The sequence below is a fragment of the Silene latifolia genome, chromosome Y, assembly GCF_048544455.1.
Source record: "Silene latifolia isolate original U9 population chromosome Y, ASM4854445v1, whole genome shotgun sequence".
In the NCBI taxonomy this organism is placed as follows: domain Eukaryota; kingdom Viridiplantae; phylum Streptophyta; class Magnoliopsida; order Caryophyllales; family Caryophyllaceae; genus Silene; species Silene latifolia.
In genome coordinates this window covers 459,662,048-459,684,312 of record NC_133538.1, presented here as the reverse complement: position 1 = coordinate 459,684,312, position 22,265 = coordinate 459,662,048, and the positions used below count along the sequence as shown (strand labels likewise).

Sequence of the window (22,265 nt, the reverse complement as noted above, 5' to 3'; positions counted from 1 at the left end):
GTTTATGTGATGGTCAAAACATGTATGAGCATTTACGTTGCATGTACTCTTCATCTTTCCTATAGCACTTGTATAGGAAACTCAACATTTGAACATGGGTACAAACATTTGACACTTTGAAGTTATGATAGCTAATAAAAAAAATAGCCATGTCTAGCACCTAGAAATCATTTTGGGATTAAGACTCTGATGTTGTTGTTGTCTAGCACCTAGAAAAAGTATCGGTGTCATGTTGTCTACATACATGCAGCCGAGCCAGGTAACATATACAACCATCAATTGGATTGAGAGAACGATAAAAACATTCGGACTATGAAATAGCCCAATTTAACTCGCTTCTTTTGATGCAATTCTACATGTTTTCTCCTCAGACTGCTGATCAATGCTGCCTTTGAAGGTCGTTTAGCCATTGATCTTGGAGGACTCCTACTCTATTATGTCTACCAAATTAAAGCAATAACTTAGATCTTCCCTAAATACTCATAGGGCCATATTCGACTACATGTAACGGACAAAAGCCATGTGTTCGTGAGCTAGATCCACCTATTGCACTAAATTTTTCTAATTTTTTGCTTCAAATGAAGAATCGTGTCGGAGTATCAAAAGTTCCCAACACTTGCACATAGACAAAATAGAAGCTGAGTAACATAGTGTCTACTTTATCTATTATTGCCCATTTGGCTTGTGGATATTTGGACTCAACCATTAGAAGGAAACAGCGGGTACAATTACATCTATCTATCTTACATCTTGCAATGTCTCAAAGCCCCATATATTAGTTTCAAAAACAGAAGCCTCGGGACTATTGTGATCATATACATACCCTAACAGTTGTTCTTCCATTTATGTTCACAAAAACACAAACATATAGCATACGGCAGACTCTTCATCTTCTTGGTTCGCGGTTCGGTTCGGTTCGAATTCGAATTCGTAGTTTGTAATTCGCTTCATATAGCAAACTGGGTTCGAGATGCATATAATTAATCTATAATCTAAAGTGATAAAATTATACTTCCTCCATTCAACTCCACTCTACCACTTTCAATTTTCTACACTATTCACAAATCAACCTTTAATTTCAATTTTCTCTTAATACATAATTGAAAATATATTCATGTGTGATCTTGTTTGATTCGTCTTTAGGAATACATTAAAAATATCTAACAATACCTAGCTAACAATATTTACCGTGTAAAACACGCGTTGGCAAACGTGATAAAGTAAAGTGGTGTAGAGTGGAGTTGAATGGAGGAAGTACATTTTAATGCAAATTAAGATTTTTTTTATACAAATTGAATACTATATTTAAACACTATTGAAAATAAATTGACATAAAGAGTCTGCCTTTTTAGTCTCTTTTTCTGTTGTCATATTGGGGAGTTAAAAAGGTAAAATATCATAATTGTTGCAACTTGCAAGTATTGTAACGTACCAAACTACCCTTTTTTTAAACCGGGAAACATATCCTTTTCATTAAATCCTACCTACCCACCCATCTGTTTAGTGCAGCCACCCAAAACACTCCCGCCGCTTTCTTTCTTCTTCCCTCACATCCTCCACCGACTTCAGCCAGCAAGCCCACCATACTTGTTCTTCTTCGGCGAGCCAAGTTATAGGCGGCTCTTACCTCTCTCTCTATGAGAGCACAATTCGTTCGTTTCTTTAGTCTGACCGATCTGGTCCGCGATTTCCGGCGAACCGGGCCGCGAACGACCCCGATTCCAGTTCGGTCAAACTGGTTCGTAGTTCGGGCCACCGAATCTCGAATCCGGTAACAGAGGGTTATTGTGAACATATGTGGGATTATAACTCCGTTACCAAAGCCTACACATCACTAGAAGGCTTAAACACCCGTTAAGGTCCAGAACCCAAATAACTTTTTAGTCCATAATACTAGGAACCAAATGCAACATAATAAATATTCACAATACAAACATAAAAATTTCACACTCAAGGAACTTATCATTGTTGTCTAAGAGGTGACACAAACGCCCTATAAGTCTCTAATGATCACAAAGAGAAAAGAATAATAATCAAGCGCTCATGCTACAAAATTTTATAGACATACCATAGATAAGGTTATCCCCTCAAGAGCTTGACTGTGAAGAAAAACATCCCGAAAATTCATTGGCTCACTTAGGTCATCTGAATCATAGAACAGTACCTACCCAAGGATACAAATAAGGAACGTAATTAAACTTTAGTTTGAAAATGCACAAGGCGCACCGAGGCGCAAAGCGTAAGGCGAAAGCGAGCGCCTTTTGGACGCAAGGCGCCCTATTTTTGATAACAAATTAGTAATTTCCAAATAAAATTTTGGGCAATAATAGCCTTTTTAGGAGTTTTCAAGTTGATTAACATTTCAAAGAGTAAAGTTAGAAATAACAGGGAAAAGAAATAGCGAGTCTTGTCTAAAAGATATGGATAGTGCGTACTAGTTAGCCTTGTTAGGTGAGCCTTGTCTAAAAGGCACACCTAAATTGCACCGATGCGTTTTGACTAGTGCCTCATCTAAGGCGCGCCTTAGGCGCACTCAAGGCGCGCTTTTTTAAACTAAGATTTATTAAACACTAAAAGCTGATATGGAAAAGGACTACTACACATAAAATCCTAAACATGATTTAAGAAACATTAGATGATACAACAATAACAATATTACCTCTGCCTATGGCAAGGCGAGGGGAGTTATATATAAGAAGCCTTACCCAAGTTTAGAAAATAATATAGAGGTTATTTTCGGTCACCCATAGGACCATCGACTCGTGAATTGCATGGACAAACTGCTACTTCACATTGCAAGAAGAACCAACCCTTTAGTCACATAAGAAACTAAAACTACTTGGTGCAGAGCCATGAACAGTTGCACAGCATAACCAGGGCGGTCTAAAATGACAATGATGCAGAGGAACTGAATTACAAATGGAGGACCGTGACATACGAGTTCACACCCAATAACCGAGAGTTCACATCCAACAACCTACTTATTTGATGACGCGTATTTCTAAGGTCCAATATTCATGGTCCAATACGTTCCTTTGCAGTGAGGATCAAAACATAGTCCTACTGTTCTAGAATAGCTTTCATCATCATCAGACCAAGGCTGCAAAGAGACTCTCGCCCTAAGTGGAGTACAAGGAGTAAGGGTCGTTGGATATACGCATCTTCCCATCGCAATAACATATGAAGTTGTTTCCAAGTAACCTTAAAGTGAAAAATAGGAAAGCGGTTTGCTATTTCATGAAATAAGGCAAGCAAGGAGTTCCTTCTGTTTTCACAAAAATATACTCCCAACAGTGTTAGGAACAAGAAAAGTGTTCGATTAAGTACTTGTTCATTTGAAAACATTAGAAGTGGAGGAAAAAAGCCCCAAAAATGCAAAACTAAGTAAAAAACTTGTGCTTAACTGTTCTGTCATCAAACAGCTAGATTTATAAACAAGTGTTATAGAAACATTATCAAGCTAGGTTCGCTGAGTTGCACGACCCTGAGCATCTACAAGGTTCGATTCTTCTCTTATGACACAAGTTCCTTCTTCAACACCCACCCTTTCCTAAAAGGCCATGAAAGGCAAGACTAATGACCGTCCATTTCATTGAATAGGCTCCATTTGACCATTTATTAAGGTTAAAAAAAAAAACAAATCATGAGCCTCATTCACTGACAGAGAAGAGTCACTAAATTGTATACAAAATGAAAGCACTTAGGCAAAAATGGGGAAAGAGAATGAATCAGCAAACCACATGAAAAACTGGTTACTTCGAAATCTAAACTAGACAGTGTAAAAGAACCACAAAATCACGTGTGGCACCACTCTTCACTTATTGTTGTGTTTTATATCAATGCCGCACCATCACCGGACTTACCTACAGTAACCTTATGTATAACAAGAGATTATGGTATTCAAAATAAAAACAAGTTCTGAGAAGTATTACTTCTAAAGATGGCTTCTTTGTGTTATCCTTGACCTCATCAGAGTCAAGATGTTGCTCAAGAGTCATTACATGTTCCTCACTTGAGTTTCCAGAAATTCTCTCAATTTCTTTAAGCAGAGTGAACCATCTTCTTAAAAGCTGAACCCTTTCAGGCCCTCTGCAACTAACAGATGCTTCTTCCAATCTCTTAACAGCATGCTTAAAGCTTTTATGATTCCGAGGGACCTGCAATTACGCGTCGCTTTTTTAAATTCAGAATCTAAGAAGCTTTCAACATAATATTGGGAACATTAATAGCTATTATGTAAAAGAAAGACGCTACACAAGGTTTTCAAATTTCCATCACTATCAAAAAAGTGATTTTATACATTCCAATACACTATAATAAAAAGCTAATTGTCTATGGGTTTGGAATATGATGGAACATAGCAAACTGGCTCACTAAGTGTCTATGCTGGTCTTGTGAATTAGCACTCATTGAGTCAATGCAATTTGTTGCGGAATTTCCATTATGGGTTCATCATAGGTGTAAGGTTGCATAAATTCAACTCTCCTACCTAGCCACAAATGGGAGCTTTTTAATGCACTGAGATGTTGCTGTGATGATTAAATTATTCAGATACAAATTAACAAATACATGGAAGAGCCAAAAGAAATTCTAAATATAGAATGAAATTTAGTATTATCAACAAGGGTTACCGGATTCGTAATACACTCAATACGAATTCATAATCCGAATTCGCGATTCTCTATATTTAGCGTATCTGATTCGTTGAGCGTATTATAAATAACATAATTCGCTAATATGTATCGATTCGCTTAATGTACTAAAGGAGTAAAATAACAAAAAAAAATTCAGAAAAAAAAAATAATTAATGATAAAGAATATTCAATAGCCACATTCATTTCGCATCTATAGGAGATATCAACAGCCATATTCATTTCCTAGGAAAGGCACAAACAACAATATTGAAATTTGGTTTCTTTTCAGAAAGAACTAGGCGTCTACTTCACCACTTTATCTCTATAGCCATATTGATTAGCCTTATAGATTTAATCTAACGGCTCCTATCGAATAATCAAAAGTAGTATCAAAACCCAAAATGACCATTCAACTCATCTTCATTTTATCAAACGTCAAACCCATTCAACTCATCTTCTATCAATGTTCTTTTGAATCCTTTCTACCATCAAAACCTAAAAAATACCATACTTAAAATCAAGATGAAATAAAGCAAAATCTACTAACTTCTTATCAAAATGAGTATTTCTTGGACAAAAACGTCAAAATATTGTCCTTTGGTTTCAAAATCATTGTAAGTATCTTCAATATACTTCACTCTTTTCTTCGCATTTCATAGTTTTAACAAAGTATTTCAATTCGCTCGTTTTGGGCAAATTCATAGCAAATTGGGCCGAATCAATTCGCGATTCGTAGGGGTTGGAGCGAATTCGGTAAGCCAGTTATCAACTGATGCGTGCTTTATTTACGTACTTTTACTACTATTTTAGCACACATTTCTATGCATAAATCGTAGCAAATAGCTACTATCCTCCCAAGAATGGTTTACTTTGGGTTACTTTGTATTTTATATAGGTTCTGACCCGAATGATTGAAAACAAGCCAAATCTTGTTCCCGGTGTTGCATTTTGGGAATTGGAAGTGTCAGAGCTTGGGAATTGTCGCCTCGAGACGCGTGAGCAAGTGAGGAAGCATTTTGGAGAGAAAAAGTGCTGGTGTGATGTGATTTTAGTCGATGGACCAGTTGTTTCAGTCGATCGACTAAAGTGAATATTTGCTGAAGCTGTTTTTGTCGATCAACTGTTTTGTTTAGTCGATTGACTGGTTTTTCAGAACAGGCCGTGTTTGTTAGTTTTATTTCGGCCCATTAGTTGCTTGCTGAATAATTTTCCCTTATTATTATTATTTAACGGGAACTCAGAACTTTATTAGGTTATCTTTTATCATTGCAAAACTGATACACGTTGCTTTTACTATTGATTTTCGAATCTGAAACTTGTAATCCTTCCCGTTTCATTTGGTAATTTAATTAACCTTCCTTCTTCAATTCTTATTTTCTGTTATTTGTTTTACTCTTCTTTGTTCATCTCGTTTATTTTATGTTTAATTGTTATTCCCATAATTTCATCATGTCTAGTCTAATTATCGTTATAATCGTTATTGTCTTAGTTAGTTTAAACATGCGTAGCTAAATTTCTTATGCTAGGATGTAGGGAAGCCATGGTTATACGACGATCATAATTTGATCATTAGGTTTGGCATCTATATATATATATATATATATATATATATATATATATATATATATATATATATATATATATAGAATTAGGATCAAATGAGTCCACCTCCTTTAGGTGAGTCCATGAGTCCTCATCCTATCCATTAGATTAAAAAAATAAATGGTTAGGATTAGAACAAAATCAAGGGTCAAGATTAAAACTAAAAGCATAAAACCCTAATCCCCCTACCTCCCTCATTCATTTTCTCTGCCTCCTTTTACTCTCACTTCTCTCTCTTAACTCCCTCTTCTCTCCCCTCCCTTCCCACGGCCACCACCACCACCTACCGCCACCCATCACCTATTATCAGATTTACCAACAACAACTACCAACCACCCTTACCCCCATAACCACCGTCATTCACCACGAGCATCTCCTGCTGCCGCCACCGCCTCTCAAGCCACCCCACGCCGCCTTTTTTTTTTTCGCATTATTTTTTGTTCGGTGTCGTTGTGGTGGTTGATTCCGCCTCTTATCATTTTTGTTGTTGTTGGATGTTGGCGTGGTGGTTGTTAGGTGATGGTGTTGGTGGTTGTGTTGTAGTGGCGGCTGTTTCTGCGACCTTCACCTTTTTTTTTTTTTTCAGACCTATGTCGTAGGGGATTGTGGTGCTGGTTGTGGGTCATGTTGGTGTGTTGGTGGCAGTTGGTGAGGGATGCCGCAACTCCTCTTCTGCCTCCATTTTGCTGTCTCTCTAGTCTCTACATTCGCCTTTTTTTTTTCCAAATCTGATAAAAGGATTGGTGGTTGTTGGTGGGTAGTGGTTATTGTGTCGTGGTGGGTGGTGGTTAATGGTATGGTTGTTGAGTTCTTGTTTTTTTTTTCAGATTTGATCTTTTTTTTTGGGTTGGTGGTGGTGGTGGTCGAGGTGGACAGTTGTGGTGCCGGATTTTTTTTTTTTTTTCAGTTTGGTAGTGCGTGGTGGCGGTTTTTGCAGGGTGGACATAATGGTGCGAGGGTGGTGGCTGGTGGTCAGAGGCGGTGGTGTTGGTGTCGTGGTGATATGGATTAATCTTTCAAAGATACGGACTAAAGTTTCACGGATATTGATTAAAGTTTCACGGTACATGACTAAAGTTTCACATGGACTAAAATTACATTTCTTCGAGAAATAAAAAAGTTTCAAAAATTATGATTAAAGTTACAATCGTAAAACATTAAAGTTGCATTCATGAAATTACATTATTTACATAAAATTTATAAATCAATAAAATTAATTAAATTCAAAGTTTTATATTAAAAATTGTTTAAAAAAATTAAAGTTTCAATTTTTCGCATTAAAGTTTGACTCGTAAAACATTAAAGTTATATTTATAAATTAGTAAAATTAAACAAATTTAAATTTTTATATTAGAAAATGGCTAAAAAAATTAAAGTTTCAATTTTTAAAATTAAAGTTTCACTCGTAAAACATTAAAATTACATTTATAAATCAGTAAAATTAAATAAATTCAAATTATTATATTAGAAATTGTCAAAAAAAATAAAAGTTTCAAATTTTAGCATTAAAATTTCACCATCAACACTAAATTTACACTCAAAAATCAATTTCATATATTTAAAATAAAATTTTATATCATTAATTTAAATTTTTATTTATAAAATGAACTTAAATATTAAAGTTATAATTGTAAAGAATTAAAGTTACACTCATAAATTAAAGTTTCATTTATAAAACATTAAAGTTTTTATCTTAAAATTTTCAAATCTCAACCATCAATCTTAAAGATCAATGGCTAGAATTAGGACTTAGTGGACTCACCATTTTAGGTGGACTCATTTGAACTTCACTCTATATATATATATATATATATATATATATATATATATATATATATATATATAGAGAAGGGTTCTTATAAGGTCCTCATATCATATGAGTCCCTAAGTCCTTATAAGGGCCTTTGGATGGAAGGGATGGAGGGATGAGATTACATCTCATTCAAGGGTCACAAATGAACCTCCCTAATCTCCCTCCCTAATTGTGTATAACTCTACCTAATTGTGTATAACTCTACCACCATTCTAATCTCCCAACTCACATCCTCATTATTCATTCATTCACACTTCTCTCATACACTCATTCTCTCTCATCTTTCTCTCATTCTCTCAAAAAAAAAAAAACCCAAATCAACAAAAAAAAAACCAACAAAACAACAAAAAAAAAACCAACAAAACCAAACAAAAGTCCGACAACAACAACCACCAAAAGCCACACACTCCGTCCTTCCTCCTGCCGACAACAACCAAAAGCCACACTTTGTTTATCATTTTATTTGTATTCCTAGATCTTAGCCACACGTGTTATGCAATGAGAGATTCCTTGCCTTCATGTTACTCTATCACCGCAAATTATTACTCGTCGTCTTGGAGATTTAAGATTAATTGGAGTACTTAATAATACGCAATCACACATTATTATCGCATTTTAGTAGTTGACTTTAGAAACTAAAATGTGTTACATAAAGTGGTAGTGGTAGTATGATTTTTTTTTGGTTTTGTTTTTTGTTTTCTTGTTTTAGATTTTGCCTTTTGGTTTTTTTTTTCTTTGTTTTTTGTTTTATTTTTGTTTTTGTTCTTTGTTTATTGTTCTTTGTTCTTTGTTTTTTGTTTTATTTTTGTTTTTTGTTTTATTTACGGTTTTTGTTAGATTTACGGGTTTTTTGTTAGATTTTCGGGTTTTTTGTTAGATTTACGGGTTTTTTGTTAGATTTATGCATATAATTTGTTATTCTCATGAGTCCACCTACAATGCATTTTGTTTTTTCATGAACCAATGCATTTTGTTTTTTCATGAACCAATCCACTTAAACGGTTTTGTTCTTCATTTTTTTGTTCTTCATTTTTTGATTGATTTGGTATTAATTTTGTGTGGTAGTGTTTTTTTTAGATCTATTGGTTTTTTTGTGTTTTTGTCATATTTACTTTATTTTGTAATTGTTATTTGGTTTTTAATTTTTGTTGGTTATTAATTTCTTTGTTGGTTATACACTTAAAACATTAAAGTTATACTATTTATGGCTAAAGTTATACACTTAAAACATTAGAGTTATACACACGATATTTAAATTTGGTTTTTTTTTTATTGTTATTTGGTTTATTTTACATTTCGGGTTTGGTTGGGTTGTTGGTTTTTTGGTTTTATTATTGTTATTTGGTTTTTTGTTTTTGTTATTATGAGTTTTTTTGGTTTTTGTTATTAATTTTTTTTTTTTCATATTTATTGTTTGATTTTTTTACTATTTACGACTAAAGTTATACATTTTATGGCTAAAGTTATACATTTTATGACCAAAGTTATACAAAAAAAGACTAAAGTTATACAAAAATTGGACTAAAGTTATACAAAAAATTGGACTAAAGTTATACAAAAAATTGGACTAAAGTTATACAAAAATGAACCAGAGTTATACAACAATGAACCAGAGTTATACAAAAATGAACCAAAGTTATTCAAAAAACGACCAGAGTTATACATAAATTGGACTAAAGTTATACAAAAATGAACCAAAGTTATACAAAAATGAACCAAAGTTATTCAAAAAACGACCAGAGTTATACAAAAATGCACCAAAGTTATACAAAAATTGGACTAAAGTCATACAACAATGGACTAAAGTTATACAAAAAATTGGACTAAAGTTATACAAAAATGAACCAAAGTTATACAAAAATGAACCAAAGTTATTCAAAAACGACAGAGTTATACAAAAATGCACCAAAGTTATACAAAAATTGGACTAAAGTCATACAACAATTGACTAAAGTTATACAAAAAATTGGACTAAAGTTATACAAAAATGAACCAAAATTATACAAAAATGAACCAAAGTTATACAAAAATGGACCAGAGTTATACAAAAATGCACCAGAGTTATACAAAAAATTGGACTAAAGTTATACAAAAAATGAACCAAAGTTATACAAAAATGAACCAAAGTTATACAAAAATGGACCAGAGTTATACAAAAATGCACAAGAGTTATACAAAAATGCACCAGAGTTATACAAAAGTTAGTCCATTTTTGTATAACTTTAGTTCATTTTTGTATAACTTTGGTTCATTTTTGTATAACTCTGGTTCATTTTTGTATAACTTTGGTTCATTTTTGTATAACTTTAGTCCATTTTTTGTATAACTTTGGTGCATTTTTTTGTATAACTTTAGTCTTTTTTTGTATAACTTTGGTCTATTTTTGTATAACTTTGGTTCATTTTTGTATAACTTTGGTTCATTTTTGTATAACTTTGGTTCATTTTTGTATAACTTTCGTCCATTTTTGTATAACTTTGGTGCATTTTTGTATAACTCTGGTGCATTTTTGAATAACTCTGGTGCTTTTTTGTATAACTCTGATCCATTTTTGTATAACTTTGGTTCATTTTTTGTATAACTTTAGTCCAATTTTTTGTATAACTTTAGTCCAATTTTTGTATAACTTTAGTCTTTTCTTGTATAACTTTGGTCTATTTTTGTATAACTTTGGTTCATTTTTGTATAACTTTAGTCCATTATTGTCTTAGATGAAAAAAAGTATCTCACAAAAAAAAAAAACGAGATTTAAAACACGAAATCGAAAAAAAAAAAAAAAAAAAAAAAAAAAAAAAAAAAAAAAAAAATGACGAAATAAACCGAGACGCAAAACTGGTAAAAAAAAAAAAAACGAGTTTATATAATTACGGCGGTGGTGGAGGTGGCGGTGGATGTGGGCGGTGGGTGGTGTCGGTTGGGATAGTGGTGGGTGGTGGTGAATGAGGAAGAGAGAAATGAATGATTTATTTGGTTTTTTGATTTATTTGGATTTTTTGATTTCTTTGGATTTTTTGGGTTTTTTTATTTATTTGGATTTTTTGGGTTTTTTATTTATTTGGATTTTTTGGGTTTTTTTTTTGAGAGAAGAGAAGAGTGAAATGTGTGAGATGAGAGAGAAATAGGTGGGTAGAAAACAAATATATAGTAAATTAGTTGTTAATTAGGGTGGATTAGTAAAGTGTGTTAATTTGCTTGTATAATGACTTTTGGTGGGTTCATCTCATCCCTCCATCTCCCTCCATCCAATGGCTCACAAAAGACCTTATGGACTCAAATATATAATGGACCTTAGTTGATCCTTCCTCTATATATATATATATATATATATATCTGTGTTGTTAATTGTAGCATCTAATAGCATTTAATTGGTTAAGTGGACGTAATTAATTATTTGACCCGGGAAACTTTGACCTAGATTGAGAGATTGGAAGAAATTAGACCTCCTACAAACAATAGACCATCCTAATTAGAGCGAAAGCTAAATTAGTACTCTAGGTTGAATAGCGGACCGGAAGGACCTTTTCATTACCCCTCAGACCGTATTTATGCCGACCGTTGACCTTACCTTTGATCGTTGTTGACCGTGGTGACCCGATATCCTAGCCTTTTTCTCCTTTTTGAAATCCTTTTCCTTAATTTAATTACTCTTGCTTGCTATCTTAGTTAGTAGACAAAACCAATCAACCCCCGAAATTAGTGACTCAGACGGACTACGGAGAACGGAGAACTGCAATTAGACCACTTTTGTCTCCCTGTGGATACGATCCCGACTTCCTCTACTACATTAGTTTAGGCCAGTTGATTTATCTTTGATAGGTGCGCGATTTAGCCTGTCATCAACCATGACCCTTTCAGTCATCAACTCAAATCCAAAGCTAATCCTAGACATCAACTCTGCGCCTCACACGGTCCCACAATTTAGAAGAATACAAATGGTTTACTGATTTTGGAAGAAACAAAAAAATCAGAAATTGTTTCCAGTAGACCTTGGAGCCTATGGCTTCACAATAAAAATAAAAAAATAAAAAAAATAAAAAAAATAAAAAAAATAAGTGGAAAGGAAATGAGGCATTAAATTCCTTATATTCCAGCGCAGCACTTCAAAAAATGATTTCTAACCTTAGTTGGAAGATGAGAGAGCATATATTTCATCAATGCAAAGAGAGAACCTTTTGTCGGGGCTACTAATGGAAAATATCAGCAACAGATAATCCAGCAAGCATGATTCTCTATTGCAAGTAGAAAACATCTGATCCAATCTCTGACAAGTGGGGTACAATGTTATACGCTTGTACAGAGTATGTTTTTTTATCCAAAATCTATAATGCAAATCACGGCATACATTCTTTTTTCTCTCGGGCATGTGCCTGGCAGAAAGATGATTATAGTGAGCGATGAAAATTGGGTGGAAGCATGGTTACCGGATTCGCTATGAATACGCCTTTACAAATTCGTGATTTGCTCTTAAAGAATGTGTTTTTATGTATTTCAGCAGGATAGAATTCGCTCTAAATGATTCGCAATTCGTAAGGTACCGGAGAGAATCCGGTAACCCTGGGTGGGAGTGGCCCATTCCATTCCCCCTGTTAAATGAGCTAGAATAGAAGTGTATATGGGAGTTTAACAAGCCTAATCCAATCTTATCCACGTAGCCATAGACAAGATGACAGGGAAAGCGAACACGAAGCGCTCTAGATACATCTTAGCGCTCTCTTATTCACAGAAATAGAGCCACTATTACATGTTTTCATCTTCTGAACAATAAAATCCTTCCTTAGACAAAAGCTACTTACCCAAACTACCCTAAACATCGTTATGGAGCACAGCTAACCTATGCACAAACTACATGCATTTGCTTATATATCAACCCAAAAGCCGACACTATTCCTCCACAAATACTCAACCCCAAAAAATGGTGAGTTAAAGAGTTACCCCATCACAAACTACATCCTTAGAGTACTCCGTATTACTCATACAGGAAGAAAAACGCCCCGCTTTCGCATTTAACACTACAAATCACCAATAATATTCCGCAAAAAGGCATAAACGGCATCCCTCCGTAAAAGGTAAAAACCAAAGAAACTCATTGAAAAACACTAAACAAAAAAGCTCCACAATTAGAACCATTAGCACCTTAAATATTCATCGCAAACAGCTAAATCGTAAAAATTAACAATAACAACATGAATATTACGATTAAATTGATGAAGTATACTCAAACAGCTACAAATTTTATGAAAATCGAATCAATTTTTAAAATGAATAATCAAAGAGAAAGACTAACAATGCGATCTTGGAAAAGTTTAGCGCCTTCGGCAACGGCTTGACCAGCTTGAAGAACGACAGAATCGGCGTAATTTTTGACGGTACGAGTGATATTGTTCTTGTTACCGACTTCTACCGCCTTATTTACCGCCGTAAGCAACCACGACATTTTTTATTAAATATTATTTTCTGTAGAAGATCCGTCAATGGAGGTTTTAATGAAGGAGGTGATGCTAATTGCGAGTGAGTTTGTTTGTTTCAGGATGAGAAGAAATGGCGGACAGGCTGAGGGTTACACGGTTTGCAGGTTACCAGGTACGCGGCTGCGTCACAGAAAAAAAAAAAAAATGGTTTGATATTTTTTTTTCTTACAAGATCAACTTTTATAAATAAAAGGATTATTTAATAAAAATACTCTAAACTATTAGGATGCTTCTCAAAATACTCCACACTTTAAATTAACTACCAATATAACCAACTATCACACCCCTTCCCTTGAATGAAACAAGTCGAAAGGCTACCTGACAAACAGGTCATTACCAACCGTTATACACTACATTCATTCATTTTCATCATTACCATAACTCATCTTCATCAATTACCTTAAACAAGATCTACCAAACCCTTCAACACCTGAATTCATCTCTGCACCCCTAAAAACAACCACCCACCACTCTTCCTGATATGCCATCGACGAAAAGCCTCACCGGAGCCCACAACCACTACTCCACTGCTTCCGCCGTCCCTCTTCCACCACCCTCGCCAACTCTTCAAACCTCGCCTAAAACATTGCCAACTTTTAATCGAACATGTCGAACTCGAAGCCCAAAATGTCAATCTCGGACAAATTAAAGGATACAAAGTTTGGAGAGTCTATTTCAGTCGCTCTCGCTATGGTGGCTTCTCTTCAATTTCATTCACCCGTTTATTTGGACTATTTGATTTCTATTTCTGACTTGTTAGACTTATTTAAGATGAATGGTTTGTTAAAACAATTTGGATGATTTGATTTGTAAGATTAATTTAGTGTATTAGTGAGATGCGAAAATTCTGTTTTAGAATTATTGGTGGCTTCTCGCTTTTGGGGAAATTAACTCAAAATCGCTACAGTGTGGCTGTCTTTGAGTGTATTATTGTTCGACTTCTCGCTTTTGGGGAATTATTGGCTTCAGTTATTTGAGTGAGCATGGATTGGATAAGCACATAAGAGAGCTCACCAATAAGCTTGATAATCATCTGTTGGACCTCAACTTGCAGATGTATGGCTGTCGTAAGTGGTCTAATCTTAAGAATATGAAGTTGGGAATAAAATGAAAAAAAGATGAATTTGTTGATGTTAATCTTAACACTGATTTTTTTTTTATGAACAGACCACGGAAAAAATTTTGAGGCATAATAATTTGAGGAATATGAAAGAATAAAGGTGAGAGAGAGTGAGAGAGACGGAATTTGAATTGAAGAAAAATGCAGTATACCTTGTTAATGGTATGGGGAAGAAGATAAGTTGGGAATAAGGAAAAAAGTGGGTCCCACATAATATTTTACCTGCTGTTCCCGGTCATAAAGGGAGCCATTCTATTTAATGGGAAGATGAGTTATAGTTGGTTATATTGGTAGTTAATTTATAGTATGAAGTATTTTAAGAATGACCCTAATAATTTAGAGTATTTACATTAAATAATCCTAAATAAAAACAAGACTACATACAGCTAGTCCCTCTTATTCTTATACTAGATTTAATGTTCGTGATTACTAAATAGTGTTTTTGTTGGACCATATAGTTATATGATGATGTTTTGATAATGACAAGTGTGTTTTTTATATATATATATATATATATATATATATATATATATATATATATATATATATATATATATATATATATATATAAATTAGGTTCAAATGAGTCCATCTTTTTTTGATGAGTCCATGAGTCTAATCTTAGCCATTAGATTATAACAAAATCAAGGGTTAAGATTGAATCTAAAATAAAAAGCATATATAAAAGGCAACAAACCCTAATTATTTTCATTTCACCTTCCTCCAACTCCTCTCTCTACCTCCCTTTCTCTCTCTTCGTCCCTGTCTCTATCCGTTACCACAACAAAGATGCCTCACCACAACCACCGACAACAACTCCCACACGCTACGTCAAACGCCTCATCACAACCGCTGACGACAATAACGCCACTGCCACGCCTGCTCCACCCGTCACTACTACGCCGTAAACACCTCGGCACCACCCGCCACTGTCACGCACGCCTCTCTTCGCATCTTTTTTTGTTATTTTTTTTTTTTTCGAGATCCGAAAAAGTTTGATGTTCGTGGTTGGAGATGCGGTTGTTGTTGTTGTGGCGGTGGTGGGTCAGGCCGCCACCTCCTCGTTTTTCCCTTTTTTTTTTTTTTTTCGATTTGCTAGGTGGTGGTGGTGATGTCGTGAGGCAGCTGCTTTTTTTTTTCAAATTGGTTGTGCGCGGTGGTGTCGTGTCGATGTCATGGGTCGGTGGTTGGGGGAGGTGAGTTTGGTGGTTGTGGGTGGTATTCGCCGCCCCTTGTCTTTTCTCTTTTTTTTTTTTTGATTTTGTGTTGGTGGCGGGTCGTGGTGGGCTGCCGCCTCTCCTCCGTTTTTTTTGTTTTGTTTTCTATCTTTTAGATCTATGTCGTGGTGTGGGTGTTGGTGGTAGGTCAGGAAGGGTGTCGGTTGTGGCGGGTTGGGTGCTAGTTGTGGTTACGGGGGTGGCCTCTCTCCCCTTTTTTTTTTTTTTTTTTTTTTTTTTCAGATCTACAATGGTGGTAGCGTTTTCGTGAAGTTGCTGCCTTTTTTTTTTTTTTCAAATTGGTGTTGCGTGGCCTTTTTTTTTTCTCAGATTGGAGGTCAGTCATGTGGCGGTGGTGGTTGGTTTCAGTTGGGTGGTACGTGGTGGCGGTTGTTGCAGGGGAGGTCATCTTTGGTGGTCGAGGCGGTGGTGGGGTGTCGTGGTGGTCTTGGGGTAATGATGTTGGGATATGGACTAAAGTTTCAAAGATATGGATTAAAGTTTCAAAGATATGGACTAAAGTTTTACTGATATTGACTAAAGTTTCGTCGAGAAATAACAAATTTTTACATCATTATATAAATACACACTAAACCATTAAAGTTTCACTCATCACCATTAAAGTTTCACACTTTTAACATTAAAGTTTCATTCATAAATCACTTAAAATTAAATAAATATTAATTAAAGTTTCACTCGTCAAATGGCCTAAAAAAATTAAAGTTTCATTTGTCACCATTAAAGTTCCACTCGTTTAACATTAAAGTTTCATTCATAAATTAATGAAATTAAATAAATTTTAGTCACAATTACATTATTACATAAATTCAATTTTTATTTATTAAAATGGCCTAAAAAATTAAAGTTTCAATCGTAAAATATTAAATTTACATTTATAAATCAGTAAAATTTAAAAAATTAAAATTTTTATATTAGAAATTGTTTAAAAAAATTAAAGTTTCAATTTTTAGAATTAAAGTTTCAGTCGTAAAACATTAAAGTTACATTTATAAATCAATAAAATTAAAAAAATTGAAATTTTTAAATTAGAAATTGTTTTAAAAAATTAAAGTTTCAATTTTTAGCATTAAAGTTTCATTAAGTAAAACATTAAAGTTATATTTATAAATCTGTAAAAATAAATAAATTTAAAGTTTAATATTAAAAATTAATTAAAAAAATTAAAGTTTCAATTTTTAGCATTAAAGTTTCATTCGTAAAACATTAAAGTTATATTTATAAATCTGTAAAAATAAATAAATTCAAAGTTTAATATTAAAAATTAGTTAAAAAAATTAAAGTTTCAATTTTTAGCATTAAAGTTTCATTTGTAAAACATTAAAATTACATTTATAAATCTGTAAAATTAAATAAATTCAAATTTTAATATTAGAAATTGGCCAAAAAAATTAAAGTTTTAACTTTTAGCATTAAAATTTCATTCATAAAAGTTAAACTTATAATTGTAAAGAATTAAAGTTAAACTAATAAATTAAAGTTTCAGTTATAAAACATTAAAGTTTTCATCTTAGAATTGTAAAATCTCAACCATCAATTTTAGAGATCAATGGCTAGGATTAGGACTTAGTGGACTCACCATTTTAGGTGGACTCATTAGAACTTGCCTCTATATATATATATATATATATATATATATATATATATATATATATATATATATATATAGAGTAAGGATCAAGTGAGTCCACCAAGAAACATTGAGTCCCTAAGTCCTCTTAGAAACCATTGAAAAGATAGGATGGAGGGTTGAGATTGAAGGGGAAAAGGGAGGGATTAATGCTAAATGGAGGGATTGAAGCTAATTAATCACTTTCCCTCACTACCTCCACTAATCCACCACTAATTTTACTATATAACATTTATTTTTCACTCACTTCTCTCTCATCTCACACAATTATCATTCCTCTCATCTCTCTAAAAATCAAAAACATTCAATTCCTCTCAAAAATCCAACAAAAATCAAAAATCAAATAATTCAAAAAAATCAAAAAATAAATTTCCCCCATCGGTCATCAACCGCCACCACCACGACACACCACCCACCACTCACACACCCGCCACCACCACCACGACGCACCTCTCCGCCGCCACTCACACACCACCATCCACCCACACACCGTCACCACCACTCCCCGCGACAACCACACACGACCCGACCAAAAACGCCACACACAACCAACTCCCACCCTTTTTCTTCGGATCTCGGCCCCGACAACAACCTCCCTCTCTCACCCGACTCCCTAACCGACCTCCCTCACTCGACTCCTCCCTCCAACCACAACCTCCAACCGTAACCGCAGATCTCCCACACGCACCACAACAACCACCACCTTCCCCGTCTTTTTCGAACACACCACCACCACCGCCTCCGCCTCCTTCAACCACCACCACCTCACGCACCACGCAGACCACCACCTTCCCCCGCTTTTCGCACACACCACCACCCTCACGCACCACACCACCACCACCTTCCCCCGCTTTTTCGAACACACCAAAGACCACCGCCTCCTTCAACCACCACCCACAGCAACCGCTACTTACTCCTTTCTTTTTTCAGATCTGACCTCCTTTCTTTCTCTCTTTCTCGTTTTCCTTTTATTTATTTTATTTTTTTTAAGATCTGATAACAACTACATGTGTATTTGTGTTTTGTTTTGTAGTTGTTGTGTTGTTTTTGTACATCTAACATGTCGTGCGTATTTGTGTTTTTTTTTTTTTTTTCCTCTCTTTCTCGTTTCCCTTTTTTTTATGTTTTTTTGTTTTTTTTTTTTCTTATTTGTGTTTAAAGACAATTACCACATTTTATTCTTAGATCTAAAAAAATATATAGTAGATTATTGAAAAATAATCATATTGTCATATTTTTTATTATTAGATCTAATAAATATATTTATTTTTAGATTTACATTCGTATTCTATACATTTTTGTCACATTTACACTCGTATTTCTCTTAAATTTACACTTGTATCTCCTCACATTTACACTCGTATTTCTTTAAATTTACACTCATATTTTTTAACATTTACAGTTGTATTTCTTAACATTTACAGTCGTATTTCTTAACATTTACACTCGTATTTCTTTACATTTACACTTGTATTTCTTTACCAAAGTTGTACTACATGGTGGTTGATATGATTTGACTAAAAAATAAATATATAGTAGATTTTTGAAAAAAAATCGTATTATCATGATTTTTATTCTTAGATCTAATAAATATATTTATTATACTCATATTTTTTTACATTTACAATCGTACTTCTTTACATTTACACTCGTTTTTCTTTACATTTACACTCGTATTTCTTTACATTTACACTCACATTCTTTACATTTACACTTGTATTTGTTTACATTTACACTCACATTTCTTTACATTTACACTTGTATATCTGTACATTTACACTCGTTAAAATTATATAGATTTGCACTCATATTTTGTGTGGATATGAGTTGAAAGTGGAGGACGACGGCGGTGGTGTTGTTGGTAGTTGGACTAAAGTTTTACTCTTAAAGGACAAAAGTTACACTTATAAAGGACCAAAGGCACACTCAAAGGACTAAAGTTACACTCTAAAACCTTCAAATTTACACTTAAAATACTACATTTACACTCATAAAACACCACATTTACACTCGTAAAACATAAAATTTACACTTGTAAATTGTTAAAATTATATAAATTCAAAATTTCCGTCACAAAAAATCAAATTTACACTCTTAAAATGTTACATTTACACTCGTAAAACATCACATTTACACTTGTAAAATGTTAAAATTATATAAATTCAAAATTTCCGTCACAAAAAAATCAAATTTACACTCTTAAAATGTTGCATTTACACTCGTAAAACCTCACATTTACACTTGTAAAATGTTAAAATTATATAAATTCAAAATTTCCGTCATAAAAAATCAAATTTACACTCTTAAAATGTTACATTTACACTCGTAAAACCTCACATTTACACTTGTAAAATGTTAAAATTATATAAATTCAAAATTTCCGTCACAAAAAAATAAATTTACACTCTTAAAATGTTACATTTACACTCGTAAAACTTCACATTTACACTTGTAAAATGTTAAAATTATATAAATTCAAAATTTCCGTCACAAAAAAATAAATTTACACTCTTAAAATGTTACATTTACACTCGTAAAACCTCACATTTACACTTGTAAAATGTTAAAATTATTTAAATTCAAAATTTCCGTCACAAAAAATCAAATTTACACTTTTAAAATGTTACATTTACACTCGTAAAACCTCACATTTACACTTGTAAAATGTTAAAATTATATTTCCGTCACATTTACACTTGTAAAACTCATACAACATTACATTTACACTTCTGAAATCTAAAACTCAAAACTGATTAATTAGGGGCTAGAGAGAGAAAGAAAAATTAATTAGTGTGTAGAAATTTGATTAGTGGTAATTTTTTTTGGTAATTTTCAATCTCAACCATCCATCTCAATCCAACCATCCACATTTTTTTCCTTTTCTTTTTAATGGCCTTTAATCAAATTCATCTCAACCTTCCATTTAGTCCATCCAATGGCCCTTAGAGGGACTTATGGACTCAATGGTCCATGTTGGACTCATTAGATCTTACCTATATATATATATATATATATATATATATATATATATATATATATATATATATATATATATATATATATATATATAGAGAGAGAGAGAGAGAGAGAGAGAGAGAGAGAGAGAGAGAGAGAGAAGGGTTCTTATAAGGTCCTTATACCATATAAGGTCCTAAGTCCTTATAAGAGCCCTTGGATGGAAGGGATGGAGGGATGGGATTGTCTCTCAATGAGTGGCCACAAATTAATCCCATCTAATTACCTCCCTTAATCCTTCTAACTTCTTAAACATTCAAACCTCTCCTAATCTCCTCTCATTATCCCACCACCCTCCTCTCTCTCTATATCTCTCTTTTATCTCAAATTCCCAACAAAATAAAAACCCAAAAATCCCACCACCTTTCTCACCCTCCTCCTCTCCTCTTTCTGAACCACCACCTAGCGGCACCTCCGACTTCGGCCTGCCCAATAATTCACCATCACCGACCTCCCCACTGCCGCCAAGACCGTTGCCGACCACCCGACACCCAGTCTCCCACCACTTCCTTCGTATCCCTCCATTCGAACCCCACTTCCACTGCCACCTCCCTCCATTCGAACCCACCAGCAACCCCTCCTTCGTATCCCTCAATTCGAACCGCCACCACCGCAGCAACCACAACCCACCACGACAACAACAACAACTCCACGACTCCCTCCTCCCTCTACCACCGCAACAACTCCACGACAACAACAACAACAACACCAACAACCGTCCTTACCACCACCACACCCGCCCACACCTGCCAACAACAACACCGCAACAACCCTCTGCCAACTTCGTCCTTTTTTTTCTTCAGATCTAAACAAAAAAGAGCCCGCGTAGTTTCAAAATTCAAAATTTGAAAATCCCGCCTTTCCTCCATTGCTCGTCGGCCGTTGTTGTTGCTCGTGGTGGTGGTGGTTGTTGCGGTTTGGGGAGAAAGGTGAGGTGAGTGGGTCAGTCATGGTGGTTATGGTGGGGGTGGCGGTGGTTGTGCGAGAAAGGAAAAATGAAGAAGGTGGTGTTGGTGGTGTCGTTGTTGCTTCTTTGTTTTCTCATTTTTTTTGTCTTTTTTTTTGTTTTTTAGATTTACTTTGGTGTCATGGTCCTTTCTCCCTCCTGCGTTTTTGTTTATTTTTGTTCTTTGTTTTTTGTTTTATTTTTGTTTTTGTTCTTTGTTTTGTTTTTGTTTTTGTTTTTATTTTTTATTTTTTTATTTGGTTGTTATTGTTATTTGAATTTTTGGACTAAAGTTATACATCTTGTCTATTAAAGTTATACACTGCGTGCATTAGAGTTATACACACGATATTTAAATTTGGGTTTTTTTATTGTTATTTGGTTTATTTCAGATTTCGGGTTGGGTTGGGTTGTTGGTTTTTTGGTTTTATTATTGTTATTTGGTTTTTTGTTTTTGTTATTATGAGTTTTTTTGGTTTTTGTTATTATTATTTTTTTTCAGATTTTTCATATTTATTGTTTGATTTTTTTACTATTTACGACTAAAGTTATACATTTTATGACTAAAGTTATACATTTTATGACCAAAGTTATACATTTTATGACCAAAGTTATACAAAAAAAGACTAAAGTTATACAAAAATTGGACTAAAGTTATACAAAAAATTGGACTAAAATTATACAAAAATGAACCAAAGTTATACAAAAATGAACCAAAGTTATACAAAAATGGACCAGAATTATACAAAAATGCACCAGAGTTATACAAAAAATTGGACTAAAGTTATACAAAAAATGAACC

The 22,265-nt window shown here is 33.8% G+C and overlaps 1 protein-coding gene across 3 annotated transcripts in view; it reads right to left on the bottom strand.

Moving 5' to 3' along the window:
* LOC141633436 (uncharacterized) overlaps positions 1–13,686 on the bottom strand; it is a 54,958-nt gene extending 41,272 nt beyond the window's left edge. Inside the window, exons 1-3 of one of the 3 annotated variants that reach the window (XM_074445907.1) lie at positions 13,334–13,686; positions 3,933–4,157; positions 2,069–2,164 (exon numbers count right to left, since the gene is read on the bottom strand). In XM_074445907.1, the coding sequence (XP_074302008.1) occupies positions 2,069–2,164; positions 3,933–4,157; positions 13,334–13,483 (471 nt within the window). In that variant the 5' untranslated portion in view covers positions 13,484–13,686. Of the gene's footprint in view, positions 1–2,068; positions 2,165–3,932; positions 4,158–12,168; positions 12,417–13,333 lie in introns of those variants that run through there. The other 2 variants (XM_074445909.1, XM_074445908.1) reach the window with 2 other exon arrangements.
* Between the last annotated feature and the right edge of the window lie 8,579 nt (positions 13,687–22,265).